This window comes from Thermobia domestica, chromosome 3, assembly GCF_964235325.1.
Source record: "Thermobia domestica chromosome 3, izTheDome1.hap1.1, whole genome shotgun sequence".
Lineage (NCBI taxonomy): Eukaryota > Metazoa > Arthropoda > Insecta > Zygentoma > Lepismatidae > Thermobia > Thermobia domestica.
The window spans coordinates 151,587,217-151,601,584 of record NC_137456.1 but is presented as its reverse complement, the minus strand read 5'-3'; the positions used below and the strand labels follow the sequence as shown (position 1 = coordinate 151,601,584).

The 14,368-nt window shown below is 35.6% G+C and overlaps 1 protein-coding gene across 1 annotated transcript in view; it reads right to left on the bottom strand.

The window, feature by feature from the left end:
- The window catches only part of LOC145680815 (hemolymph lipopolysaccharide-binding protein-like), a 94,309-nt gene extending 80,229 nt beyond the window's left edge, over nt 1–14,080 (bottom strand). Inside the window, exon 1 of the mRNA XM_081751892.1 lies at nt 13,915–14,080. Coding sequence (XP_081608018.1) covers nt 13,915–14,032 — 118 coding nt within the window. The 5' untranslated portion in view covers nt 14,033–14,080. The remainder of the gene's footprint in view (nt 1–13,914) is intronic.
- Nucleotides 14,081–14,368: the final 288 nt, after the last annotated feature.

The following is a 14,368-nucleotide window of genomic DNA, read 5'->3' as shown; positions in this document are numbered from 1 at the left end:
GCATAAATCAACTACTTCCGGTTTAAACGTTGATTACTTTAAGGTAAAAACGGTAATAGGGAAAAGCGGTTTTCTGTAATCAATTCTGTCCCAAGAATAATATTCGGTTCCATCTCGACTCTAATCTCTGTATTAAAACCAAACGTGGTATACATCTACCATTTTTGGTTTCCATACTAATTTAAAAAAAAAATATTGGCGCGCTCCTCTTTATTGTCTTTACCAGAATTATGTATTATTATTATTATTATTATTATTATTATTATTATTATTATTAAATCATTAAGGAAAGAAGTAAAGGACGGAAATATGTTGACAAAACCAAACATATTGATCGGATTCTTTGTGGCTAAGTGCTTAGAACTTTGATGCCCTTGTAGGAGTCGGGTTCGATTTCCGGTGGCAGGTACTGTGGTTTGTAGATCTACGTCCCATATAGTCTGGTAGCGTAGGTGTTGAAATGAAGTTGAACTCTAAGTAATAAAAATATATAAACAAAAATATTGGTAAGTGGAAGAGTATTACCTGCGTCTAACAAAAGAATATAAATTGAGAAATTAATTTCAAAGTTTATGTTGACTTTGTAGAGGCAATACCTCAAAAAATGTATGGAAATAATATGCATATATAGTCCTAATGACAGGATTCCTTTCATGCAAAATCCTTTTCTAAGGCAAATCTCTTGGCAGAAAGAGAACCATCCTGCGAATCCTCACGAACCTCATTCAAGCTGGTTGAGACAAACTGTCATCCGGGGAACCTAAAATATCCTCCTTCATGTCAGCATCTTCGGAACCCAGGGAACTCACTCAATTAAAAGCATTCAGTTCTAAATATGTAAAAATTGCTCCGGAAGTCGGAACAATCTGGCCTAATTCTCTTAAAAAGTGAAATAAATTGTAGCTAGTTAAAATAAAAGTCGAACAGCCTCCATAATTGAAGACTGCGACATTCTCTATCAGGAGCAGCCAACCTTTAAGGATCAGTCCAAAAAAAAATAAAAATGGAATAACTTGAGACGGTGGAAATGCTTCTACCAACTATATGGACCGGATAGTCGCCGAATGGACACTGAAATCTTGAACCATGAATGACTATATGTGCGTTTCTGTGTGTTCCATGTATTTCTGTCTCTCCTGGCAACACCATTCATAGCATGGGCAATATAAAGGGGAAGGGGGACAAAAGAACAAGAACCCTCGGTATCTACTGTCGGTTGCCTGCCTTTTCACAAGCAGTGACGCAACTAAGTCACATCACTCAGTGACTGCATGAGAAGGGTCCTTGAGTGCACGAGAGCTTTATTTATTTATTTATTATTCTTTTTACTTCCAAGCCAAAACTTCTATTATGTGGTCCCCTTCCTCAAAATTCAAGATTCAATCCGAAGCCATAAGCATATCAAACAATTGCACACGCTCTAAATTAAATTAAGTGGGCCTTATGCAAAGTAGTTTTGACGTATGATTAGCGTCATACTAAAGGCCTGACTACTGCAGGAAACATATGTTAGTTGAACTCTTTAGCATGGCACTAATCATGCGTCAGAACTGCATAAGGCCCAATATGTTTTAGCATCATCTCTTTCTAAGGTCTAAATTTACAACTAGGATAAAACTCAAACCACGTGAAAATTCAACTTATGTCTCCCCAATTCAAAGCACGCTAACATACGAATAAGCTTTTCTGTAGCATATTTAAAAATCTTCATTCTTTACAAGTATGATAGTTCTATTAAACACACGTACGTCTACAAAAATCACTAAAATATGTCCGATATTTTGCCTCAATTTACTAATTTCATTGTGTTTTAAAGGGCACAATATTGAAAGCTGATTCCACACTGTAAACAATTGCGGGCACATTTACTGACCGATTCAGTTAATTCTAACTGCCAACCGATTACCCTGAAATTTACGGTATTAAAGTTATGGTAATAGGGCATAAATACGCCATTTTTAATGGCCTATAACCATAAATTTTACAGTTATATCGTAAATTTTAGAGTAATCAGTTGGCCGCCAGGATTGACAGTAATCGGTCAGTAAATGTGACCGTAATTGTTTACAGTGCAAACTCAGTTTCTGGCAAAGTCAGAGAAATATGGTAAATGTGTAATTTAAACGGTGGTAAGCTTTTTCAGAATGTAAGCCTTTTTAAAAAACGCTATCAATTAATACTACTACTGCTACTAACATTATTGTTGTTAATAACTTACCTACGTTCAAGCAGAAGGGCTTCTTCCCTAGACATCTAGCAAAAAAAAAAAAAAAAAAAGTGAGTTAGAGGGTCAGGATTTTTCGTGATTCAATGAGGATAGAATGTGATCGAATGAATAAAACTAAGCAACAAAATACATTCGCTGGGATCATTCTTTATTCAAGTCTTTTTGGATTGAAGGGTTAGTTTTGCCCGCATGAGGATTCAAAATTACCGCAAACGACGATCAAGAAATAAAATAACCCTCTAACTCGAAAATATGCATATTGGGAAAAAATAGATGACCCTAAAATGCTCCCCAAGGTCTTTAAAAAATAAAAGTAAAAATAAAGCAAACAAACAAAAAAAAAACAATCCAAATTCGGGAGAGAATTTTTGTGGCTTTTTCGCGACTTTAGAATTCGATCCTTGAACTTATTTTTTTGTCATTAAAACTGACCGAAAAAAAGCGCAGATACCTCTGCTGGAAGTGGGTTAGAATTTCCGTCATGAATCAGTCAGTCAGTCAATTTTATTAGAGTTTAATAATAATAATAATAATAATAATAATAATAATAATAATAATAATAATAATAATAATAATAATAGATTTGCCTTATAGCAACTACCAACATTTCTGTTGGTGGAATACAGGGTCTCACTTCTATATTCTGGCGCTGAATATGATTTCCAATTCTTTCTATTAGAAAATCAAAATTTTGTGTAGACATCTGATAGTAATTTAAAAATTTTGCATCGTCTTTCCGTAATTTCTTATGTAGTGTGTAAAAAAGCATCTTCTAAATGACACACAGTCAATAATGGATGAACGCACAGCTTTCATGCATTGAATTTTCTGTTCCTACGTCGTTAGTACGACAAATCAAGGGGGGCTTCCACCGGCATTGCCGTTATCGTGTGTAAATACGCTTACACTTAGGCATGATCTGCTAGGAGATTGACCTTTGATCCCCTCCAACATGGCCTATGGACTGGCGTGGTGCATACTATCTATTATCTTCAAGGAACAAATTCCGCAACCTAATTAAAAATTGTAGCGCGTGAAAGGACAGTACATGAAACATTTTCTTAAACGATCATGTCAGTGCTTTTGAGTTAAACTGTACTTAAAATCATAAAAGATTATCGCATGAAAATAACTTCGCTCGAGTTCCATTGTTGCCGATTGACAAGCTCAAAATATTCTACGTTTCCAGACCTCTAATTTTGAAACAAAAACCTGCATGCAGCCTTGCAGTTATACTTTTCATCACTAGAGAGTATACGCTTTTAAACGTGATAAGTTTTGGTACAGCAACGCTTTGAATTTTAGGATCTAAAAACTTTCGGCATGTTCAGAGGCATATTTACGATTTTGTTTCGGATGTGGCTTTGCTAACTTTATTGCTGAAAATGTGAAAATTCTGCAAGATATTTCATTTACTTTAAAATAGTAAATAAAATTTCGGAGGGCTTAAGTCCAGAAGTTCTCCCCTTAAATACCCCACTGGGATAGGATACGCCACTGGGGACTCTCTATACATTTTCTAGAAAAGCCTATCTAGGAAGCCTAAAAGAATATTCATTTTGATATTTTTTTCTATTTCTTCCTTTCTCTTAGTTTTCTTCTGCTCTGTATGTCACACCTTAGATACTGTTCATAGAGAGCAGAGTATTTGAAATATCTTTCGGTCTGAATATGTATCACCTAAAGCTGTTACTGAGAAATAAAATGAAACTTTTAATTAAAAGTTTTATTATGCTTTAAATATGGTTACGTCGCATTTTGTCCGGAAAAGGTCCCGTTGGAAGGTTGAATGTCCTTATGTTAGATCAGTTTACATTTTGCCCGTCTTTTTAGTAGTGACAATATTTTCAGACCTTTCTGTGTGCACTGTCCTTATTGCAGCGTACTAATATAGTATTTTTACTTTATCACCTACTACATATCGTCGATCCAACGCCAAAACCGCGAATGTGCTAAATTTGATTTTGAGTTATAAGCATTTTAATATTCAACTTACTCCGAAAAATCAGTATATAGACTTAGGTATATGTTTTAGGAACTGACGATAACTTCTAATATACTCATATTTCACAAATGGGACTTTGGTATTGGAATCTATGTGCCCCAAATAACATGAAACTACACTTAGGTAAAAATAGCAAAATTTGCACATTCGCGGTTTCGGTATTGGACTGACGATATGTAAAGTTAATTTAACAATTCTAGTATATTCGTATCGGGTAGTTTATGTTTCATATACAGATATCGTAGAATCAGATTCACTTCGTTCTCATTGTTTATATAAAACTATTTCCTACTTTTAAATAATAACTAAAAAGAATCCTTTCCCGGATTCAATACATTCTTCGGAAACTTAATTTATAGTACGCATGAATATTGGTAGAGCGCTCCCATATGCCATAAGTTCACTTATCTTTTAGATCTAAGATTTGTTGTTCTCACGATCATAACTAATACGCGTATATGCAACAGGGACGCAGTATAAATGGGTCTTTTACCGGTTAGGCTTTTCTACCAATGGAAGAATTAAAAAGTAAAAACTATACGAAATTATTTGGGATTTCGATTTCTGAGTTTTCGACGTCTATGACCATTTAGCCCGTTATGTATGAGGGATGATGTCCCTCGGCGAGCACACTATTCGGGAAAAGGGAAGGAAGAAAGAAGCGGCCTGGAACCTATAAGTTAGTTACCACCCCAGCATTTGCCTGGTGTGAATAAGGTAAACAAAAACCTCATTCAGGATGGCTGGCTTGAAAAAGCTATTTACATTTTTTTGACCGAGTGAGCACACCGGAAATCGAATCCGGGACCGCTCGCACCGTAGGCAAGAGCGTTAGAGACTACGCTACACAAGACCACAATTCTACGAAAGTGTCCCAGTTTGGAAAAGCAGTAGTGTGGTAAAATTATCTTCAAAGAAGGTGGACGATTAATGGAAATAGATGACACGAAAGTGTTAGTAGGTCAATCCTTGCTTTACAGCGGGCAGTTACGATTTCCTTTTAATCACAGCCGATGATTTTACCATTTCAGCGTCTTGGTATAAACAGTATTTTGTTTACCTTTCGATCGCAAATACACGAGGTTTGTCAAGAAAGAAACAGTCTTCTAAATATAATAGTACTTGCTGTTTGGGGGAGTTACCCAGATTCATATGCCCCCCCCCCCCATTCATAATACATCATTTCCAGCATGTCTTCCACAGCTGAAAAAGTTTTTAGGTCTCCATAATGGAATAGCGAATTTTTAGACTTCAAACTATGCTATGTATAAGTGTCGGAAGACTTATAGAACGGCTACATCTATGGTCTATCCATCTGTCGACAAGTATCAGGTTTAAAAACGATAAGCAAAAGCAAGGACTGATTTATCGGAATAGATCCAAGCTCAAAAGAAAAAGTTCAATTTCCTTCATTAAATGTATTCAAAGCGGAAAGAATGTAAATCAACCCCTTTTGAATTTAATATTGATCTCTACACATTGAAAGCAGTAAGAGATATGTAGATTTTTGTTAATCTATTGCGAGTTCTAAGAATAGGTTCCATCTACTCTGTTAACGCTCTATTTAAATTTGAAGTAGTCGAGTAATCGTTTCCGTTTTTAACGTTCATCGCCATAGAACAAAAACGATATCTTTAAAAAAAAAAATAAAATTTAGCGTCTGACGAAAATGATAGCACCTTTACCTGTGTAACTCTTAAAATGGGAAGTTGTACAAATTTATTACCTCCAGTAGTAATATTGATCTTGGAAAAATGAAATTAAATGTTTCATTTTAATGTGTCACAATTATGCCCCTTGATCTCATTACAGCAAAGATAAACAGATAATGAGAACTGGTTTCTCGAAATACATTCAGTGTCAAAAGGAAAGCTTTAATTTCCTCCGTTAACTTTACTCAAAGCAGAAATTTTAGGAATAAACCGCATTCGGTTCCAACGTTTATCGCCATTTGAACAGAAGTGGTAACAGAACGACAAACTTTTTTTTTTTTTTTTTTTTTTTTTTTAGTCGAATTAGCGTGTTAAGGAAATTATTCCTCTCTTTCTCTCTCTCTCTCTCGGCCAGAAGTAGTAGAAATTTACTGCTTCCGTTTCTGAACGGCAAAAACGATATCCAGATATCAAGAAGCGGCCTTTCGGGATGAATTGAACGTTAAGAGAAACATTCATTTCGAACTTTATTCTGGTATGTGATGGAAAGCAAGATTTCTGGTTTCAACGCTGATCATCAATAATTAAATATGTTAATAGATAGCGAGAAAGATTTTTTTGATGCGAGATCAATACTTCAAAACAATCTCCATCTGCAATTCTAGAGCTCTACTGAAACCGGAAATTGTAGAATTTACTTTTACTTCCGGTTTTTGATGTTGATTCTCAGATTGGAAAGGATAATAGAGGAGACAGGTTATTTTTTATATGGATTCAGTATCCGAAGAATCGACTTCATCTCAGCTTTATTCTTCTACTGAAACTGGAAGAAGTAAGAATTAGAACTTGGTTTCAGCGCCACTGTTTCCCCCTATAGATAAAGGAGATAATAATGATGGGAAATGAATGAAAATGGAGTGAAGGAAGTGGGAGAAGGGAGAACCCTGAGAAAACCAACACATACGGTGTTTGTCCTCCATAAAGTCCAATTGGTGCACGCGCAAGCTGGCATCGAACCATGGACTACTGCATATTGTGCCACCGCGGTCCAATAAATTTCAGTTTAAATATTGATTCCTATGTAATAATAATTGTAAGACACTGCATGGACTCATGGTTGTAAGAGACAGAATATGGATCAGATCAGGTGAACTGGTTTCATCTCTCACGTCAACCCTCTATTGCAGCCTAAGCTTATAGATCTGTTTCAATATAGAATTCACATATTTCGGAAGTTATTCTAGTTTCACAATTCGAAAGTGTGTCTTGTGTGCATTGGAAATCGGAATCTTTGACAGTGGATTTCTTCTTGAGGAATAGAAAGAAGTTTTTAGGTATCATATTAGGCTAGTACGGTGGATAGAGTATAACAGTTCTTATTGTTTGCCGAAAACTCTAATGAGGCACGCCGAATGGTGACAAGCATTATCGTGATGCAGACTCCATATTCTATTTTTTCCAAACTTCCGGTCCGGTCTGAGGCCAAAGTCCTCAGAGCCTCTTTGAAACGCTTCATCTTTTCTAAATAATACTCTTTGTTGATGCTTTGACCACGAGTGACGTATTCATAATTAACACTACAAAAGTAGAAAAAACTAGCAGTACTAACTTTTGAGCGCCTTGGACGTGCTTTATATGTATAGGCGAAGATTTTCCCCACTGTTTCCTCTATCTGTCCGAGAGTGTCAAAAAATGAATTCAAAATCGTAGATGAAAATAAAGCAATTAAATTAATCCGACAAGATCAGTTAAGTCGTGTCTACAGCCATTTAGTAAGATTAAACTCTTGGGAATTTACTTCAAAGAAAGCTGGTGAGCATTAGGAACTCTGAAAGATATTCACAACAGCTGATCAAAGTGTTGGGTTGATTTCTTATCAATCTCTGAAAGGTAAAAGCCCAGGTGACAGCTCATGTCTGATATTGTAAACCTCTGTACTTCTAGAATAAAGAGTTAACACTCGAAATGGGAAAAATCTTTCCGTTGGAAAAAGAAGAAGTCAGTTTTTGATTAATGGTCAATTTACAATAATACATATTAAATCATGGAAAAGAAACCGTGAATACATTTATATGTAAATACTTTCTAATGTCATAAGGAAAAAAGAATAAACCAGTTTTTTTTTTTAACCTAGTTAGTGTTTCCGGAAGTGCTAGAAGACCATTGAAACGTCAACAGTATATATCTGACATAACTGTATTCTTAACAGTCAGTACAAATTCCATATGTATCAATTCATAGTACAAAGCCCTGTAGCAAAGGTTGAGGGATTATCAGTTGAAAACTATAAAATACTATAAATTTTATCAACTAGAAAAATAAACTCTAAACACAGTATTATATAATCGTCACAAATTATGATAAAGAGTTCTTTACTAACTGTAACATCAATTTTCTGGCTTTATCATACAAAGTACGATGACCAATCAGGAGGCTTTAGTTGACTGCTCCCATCACTATTATCTCGTACTTTCTTGATCGTAGTTCGCTATTTTATAACTCAGGTAACTCAAATTGCATTACGAAATTGCCAAAAATGTGGTTACAGTCCTTGTAGTTTTACTAAGAAACTTATCCGGGATCACACCTAATAAAAGCACGGCGACTATCATTTGGCCATTCTGCAGAAAGAAGTAAATGATATACACTTAAACATGTATACTTAACACACAAGGTGCAGATACATTTTGGATACGACAGAGGAAAAAAAAAATGAATTTTTGTATTTTGCGTCTATAGGCAACACCAAGGTCCTGGTTGGCAGAAAGGCGAGACGATTGCCTCCTGGTTTTTTGAAATGAAATGAAATCTAAGTTTCACTTCCCACGATTATGCCGGCTAAGCTAGAGGAGATTATGATGATGAGAAATGTATGAAATGGTAGAATGAAGAAAGTGGGAGGAAATGTGAAAATCCCGAGAAACCCACGCACACTGTTTTTGTCCACCATAAAGTTCATTTGGTGCGAGCTGAGATCAAACTAAGGACCCCATGGACCAGAGGTGAACGCTGTACTACTGAGCCACCGCGGCCCCTTCTGATTTTTTTTTCTTTTTTGAATGGAGTTGTTTGAAATAGTTCGCAGTTGGAAATACATCTCAAACTACTAGATGGAGAAAGTATTATTTAATATAGTCCATTTGTACCCTGTAGTATTGTAGTTAATAAAGTGATACAGAGAATAAATAATCATTGTTTCTCACTATGTAATACAGAGTAAATAATAATAATAATAATAATAATAATAATAATAATAATAATAATAATAATAATAATAATAATAATAATAATAATAATAATAATAATATGTACACGTACATCCAAGTGCGTGTATATATCCTATATTTGCAACTGTGCTTGTATATAGAATTCCCCTATTTCCCCTTGCAGAATGTACTACGTCCCTTCCAGAGTGAGTTACAAAGGATGGAGCCTACTATCAACGTAGATTACGAACCATGATTGGAGCTTGAATCTGCTGCGGTTGGATGATGTACAGATCATAATGCAAGATCAACCCTTCACAGTACACGCCATTCCCCACCAAATTAGGTATCCTCCAAAAAATCTGGATTACAGGATCGTGCCACTGGCCTCGACCAACAGAAGAAATATATATTTTCTAAGAAGTACAGATTAGTAGAAGAGAAACCGTTATGAATGCTTACAAAGAACACTCAATAAATTACATTGTTAATACCAAATGTTAAAACATTGCGGGGGCCGCGGGGGCTCAGTGGTAGAGCGTTCACCTCTGGTGCTTGGGGGGTCTGGTTCGATCCCAGCCCCCGCCAAGTGAACTTTGTGGTGGACAAACACCGTGTACGTCGGTTTTCTCGGGGTTCTCCCGTTTCCTCCCACTTTCTTCATTCCACCATTTTCATTCATTACTCATCATCACCGTCTTCTTTAGTCTAACCGGCACAATTGTGAGACGTAAAACTCAAAGATTTCATTTCATTTTCATTAAAATATTGCATCAAAAGACAAGGGATCAGTAGATCTATAGAAATTTTTATTTATTTATTTAATTCATAGTGTAGGTCTAATTGAAAATTTCAATTCCACTGCATTAGAAAGGAGCTAGCCCTAGCCGAGGGATGGCCGCATTAAAACTCTCAGTTGTTTGTTTAGGTATAAATATGTTCAATATATTATGCAAATTATAATGCACTATTATTATTATTATTATTATTATTATTATTATTATTATTATTATTATTATACGTGTACGCTTACACTATTGTTGTAAATACAAGAGCAAAATTTACAAAATAGGGAGAACTTTTTTTTAAAACCGAAGAAATTTTATGTCAGTGATAAATCAGACTCAGAAAATCAAACTGGTCCAAATATTTAAGGTAACATGAAATATACTTTGTTCCCACTTTTTGCACTAAGATGAATATTGAGTTACGAAGAATTTGCACTATGTATCCTATCTAGAACACTGACAAGGGACACCACCCAAATGTCCGGCTCCGATTTCAATGAATTTCTTTTTGCTGATAGAGGGCTTGTATGCATTATTAGCGATAATTTTTTTTGCCATGGTGGATGTTTTCTATTACCTTTTTTTTAAACTTCAAAATCTCGCTCAACGACTCGTTCCATATTGCAGACTTACGATTACTTAACAATTCTTTAAGAATTTAGTGTTTTGAGAATGTACACCAATGGAAAGAAAGAGAATTTTCAATTCTTTTTCCTAAATCTTTGTCAAATATGGGGTGAGAAAAAGCGCCCGTTCTCATGTCTCAAAGAGAAAGATGAATCTGGAATAGAGAATTTTTTCACATTACCATAAAGAAACAAAATTTAGTTCATATAATCACTTTTATGTGATATTTTTACAGTCTGAAAGTGGAGGGGCAAAACGAGTATCTTGCTCTCCATGAAAATTTCAGGGGGGGCAGCTGCTACCTTGCCCTCCCGGTTCCGACGTCCCTGGAAGCTTTGCTGGTGGGGAGAAATTCATCGGTCTGCTGTGCGCAATAAATAAGCGGTTTTTTTCTTAATTTTTCTTTTTCTTTAGTGATTCAAATAACTCTTGACAATTAGTCGTGGCACTCCTATTTGAAATTGTTGTTCGTTGAGAGAGAGAGTTTTCTTTGAGTTTAAAATCAATTTTCAGCACCGACTTTGAATATGTGGGCCTACAGTTTGGTATTGAATCCGAAACATGCGTAAGCTTACAGAGTATCGAACAAAGGTCAAGGTCTTTCACTCAAAAGCTCAAAAAGCAAAGACATTAACCATTTAGTCCCAAGAAAGCAATCTCTGACTCTCACATACAAAGTTATATTTTTAGTTTAACGTCTCACGATTGAACTCCGAGGCTAAGGGAAACTGGTGATAAGCGAAATGATCTAACGAAAAAAAAGTGGGAGGAAACGAATGAACCTCGAGAAAATCCAAGTACACTGTGTTTGACCACACAAAACACTTGACGCTAGCTGGAATTGACTCATGCCCCACGTATTAAAGGTTACTGTTGTATTTTTGAACTATCCAGAACAAATTAACACACTTTTGCCATGAGCTATACTTCTGGAGTTGACCTTCACACCAGTAGTCATTTCAGGTTTTGTTTTCGGGGGGGGGGGGAGAGGACAGGAGACACTCTCCGATATACATAAAGTTTCATGTATTTCATGAATATATTATACTGTTAATTAAAATATATTGCCCCGCTGCCCTCAGACCACAAACAAATCATAAATACCAAATATGCTTCTGCTTAACCGAATTTGAAGCTGCTCCTGTTACACATTGATTAAATGCATGAGGTAAAATTTATATTTTAATCGACCTTTAAACTTTGTTCTAACTTACAAAACCAAATTGTTATAGACTATAAATCCAGCACTGAGTTGTGCCAACACGAGGGCTCGTTATTCAAAACATGTTTACACAACATCACTCAAAGAAAGAAAATATATAATCTCTAATGCAGAAACGCCACATTTATTATTATTATTATTGTAAATTAATTTATTCGATAATATGTAAGAACGAGGAGGAACCTCCTAGGCTCCAGCTTACTCTGCCTAGACATCCATCCGGTACTAGAGCCATCGAGGTTCCTTAGTTCAAAAATTTGTCCACTTGGTTTCGTCTAGTTTGGAAATCGATTGGCAATTTGAAAGACGTCGAAATGAGAGTTATTGAAGCATTTACCATGTTACAGCAGAATTAATTATTTTAGTGACTTTACGATTATGCACTACTCTTCTTTTTTAAATTTTGTTTTAATCCATAGTTCGGCATTCTGTTATTTTAAAGTAAATTTGCTAGCTGCGATATTCTGGTAAAAAGCACTCTTTCTAAAGTTATATTTTCTCATAATTCTAGAATATCACATCATTACTATCAAAACACTTGTGACAGCCTGCGATCAAACCAGCGATCTCTCGAACCACAGATGAATCTTCTACCACTAAGCCATCAAGGTGGAGAGTCGAATAAGATATTGTGTCAAGCGTACTGAGAACAAGTCTACTACAAACTCAAATTACTGGAAGACTTCTGGCGATGGAGACACGGGTTCGATTCCCGGTAGGTAATCTGGTCCGGGTCAAACGTTAAACTGTTAGGTCCACGTTTCATATAGATTCGCTGTTGAAAAGGACGACTGCTAATTCCAACTAACTTACCAAATCAATTACTATGAATACATACTGGCACGTGCGGCATCACTGCTATAATTTAATAGAATTTAAATTAAACTTTTAGTTTTACGCAAGGCCAGCCCTAGACAATTCGACGCCGCATGCAATGGTATTATTTGCAGTCTACTTTCTCCAGAAAGAACCAATTTTAAACGCCACGATTTTAAGTATCCTACCCCAGATGAACAACTAAGGGATGGAAAGTGCACTCGCACTCAGAAGGGTCCAAACACTACCAATACAAGCTCGTTGTGTGTGTTTTTTCTTTAAATAATCTATTATGTTAGGGAAAGATAAAGCAAACACACCTGCAGAGGAAATTTTTTTTTTGTTTTTTTAAGAATTTGATATTGAGCTTCAATCTCAATATATCAGTTTGTAATTCCAAGCAACTAGCTCTTTTGCCTTTATTTCTTGACATTCCTTCATCTGTTAACATTTTTTAAAAAAGTTTGCACTTCCAATGGTAAGAAACTTGTTTGTGACGAAGACAAAATTAGTTTTCGTATTGAAACTGTGATAACTAACTATATGGAACAGGTGTTCGCTACTGTTTGAGAATTGAGTACTTGTATTTGACAACAATCAATTCATGATGGATTTGTTTGACCATTTGCTCTTGCACTGTCCACGTGACCTGAAACTAATTCGACCTAAAACTGATTTATGAATGTAGTATTCAAAGACAAGGACAGCTTAGTAAATTTAGCTACCATTATCATGAAGTCTGTTTTTAACAAGAAATATTTATTTTAAATAATATAGTTATGACAGACTTTGTATCCCTTTGAAACTTGCTGCCCCGTGCAAATGCATGCATTACACGTATGGTAGCGCTGGCCCTGGCTTTACGTCCCACGTTAAACTAAAAGAGACGACTGGTTGGAATAAATACGTGGAAGGGAAGAAAATAACCCCGAGGAAACCCCGGGTACGATATTGTCCACCACTAACTGGCATGAGCTTTAATTCAATTTTCTCTAATCTTGCAAAAGAGCTAAGTAATAATATTTTCCTTTTGCAATTTAACAAAATTTGATTTCACGTGTTTCCCTATGTTAAATCTATGGAAATATGCAAAACTATATCTTTAAAGTCATTTTATTATTAGCATATTAGTCAAAATAGAGCAAAGTAGAGGCAATATCGAATACCAGGAAGTTGTATCGGTGTGATCAACAAATTCAAGCGTTCCGTAAGGCATCAATAGCGCGATATACGTGACCTTGACCTTGCAGGAGAAAGTAGCTGTCATATCGACTGACAGAAAATATGTTGCTATAATCACCAGAAATACACTGTGTAACGTTATTCTGCGAAAGAAACATTTAAGAATAGGTAAGAGAATATTGTACTTACGGCTGGGTGGATTCTTCAAACAGGAGCCGTAACTTGAAGCGCGCTGCTCTAACCGCACAGTTTTATGAATAAATGAGATCGTAACACGAGGAAACAGCCAAAGGCAATCTAGAGCCATGACCTTCTATCCTGCCATCTGAAGTGTTTGCGGAGCAACAAGGAAATTAGCGTTATAAACAAATGAAAACAAAAACTAGAATGAAGGAATTTATTTTTAACAGAAACAAATGACACGAGTGTAAGTTTATCAAGATATGACATCATAAGTTCTTTAAGTATACCGTCTACCATAAAATAGACGAAACATAAACATCTTGGCAGTTGTTTAACGATGCAAAGATCCAATCGAAATAAGCAAAATACAAGTAAGAAAAGATTCTAATAAATATCAGTATCATAAATGTCCTGCTGTCACTGGCAGGTTGATCTAGTAGCTAGCGCGTAAATCCTTGGT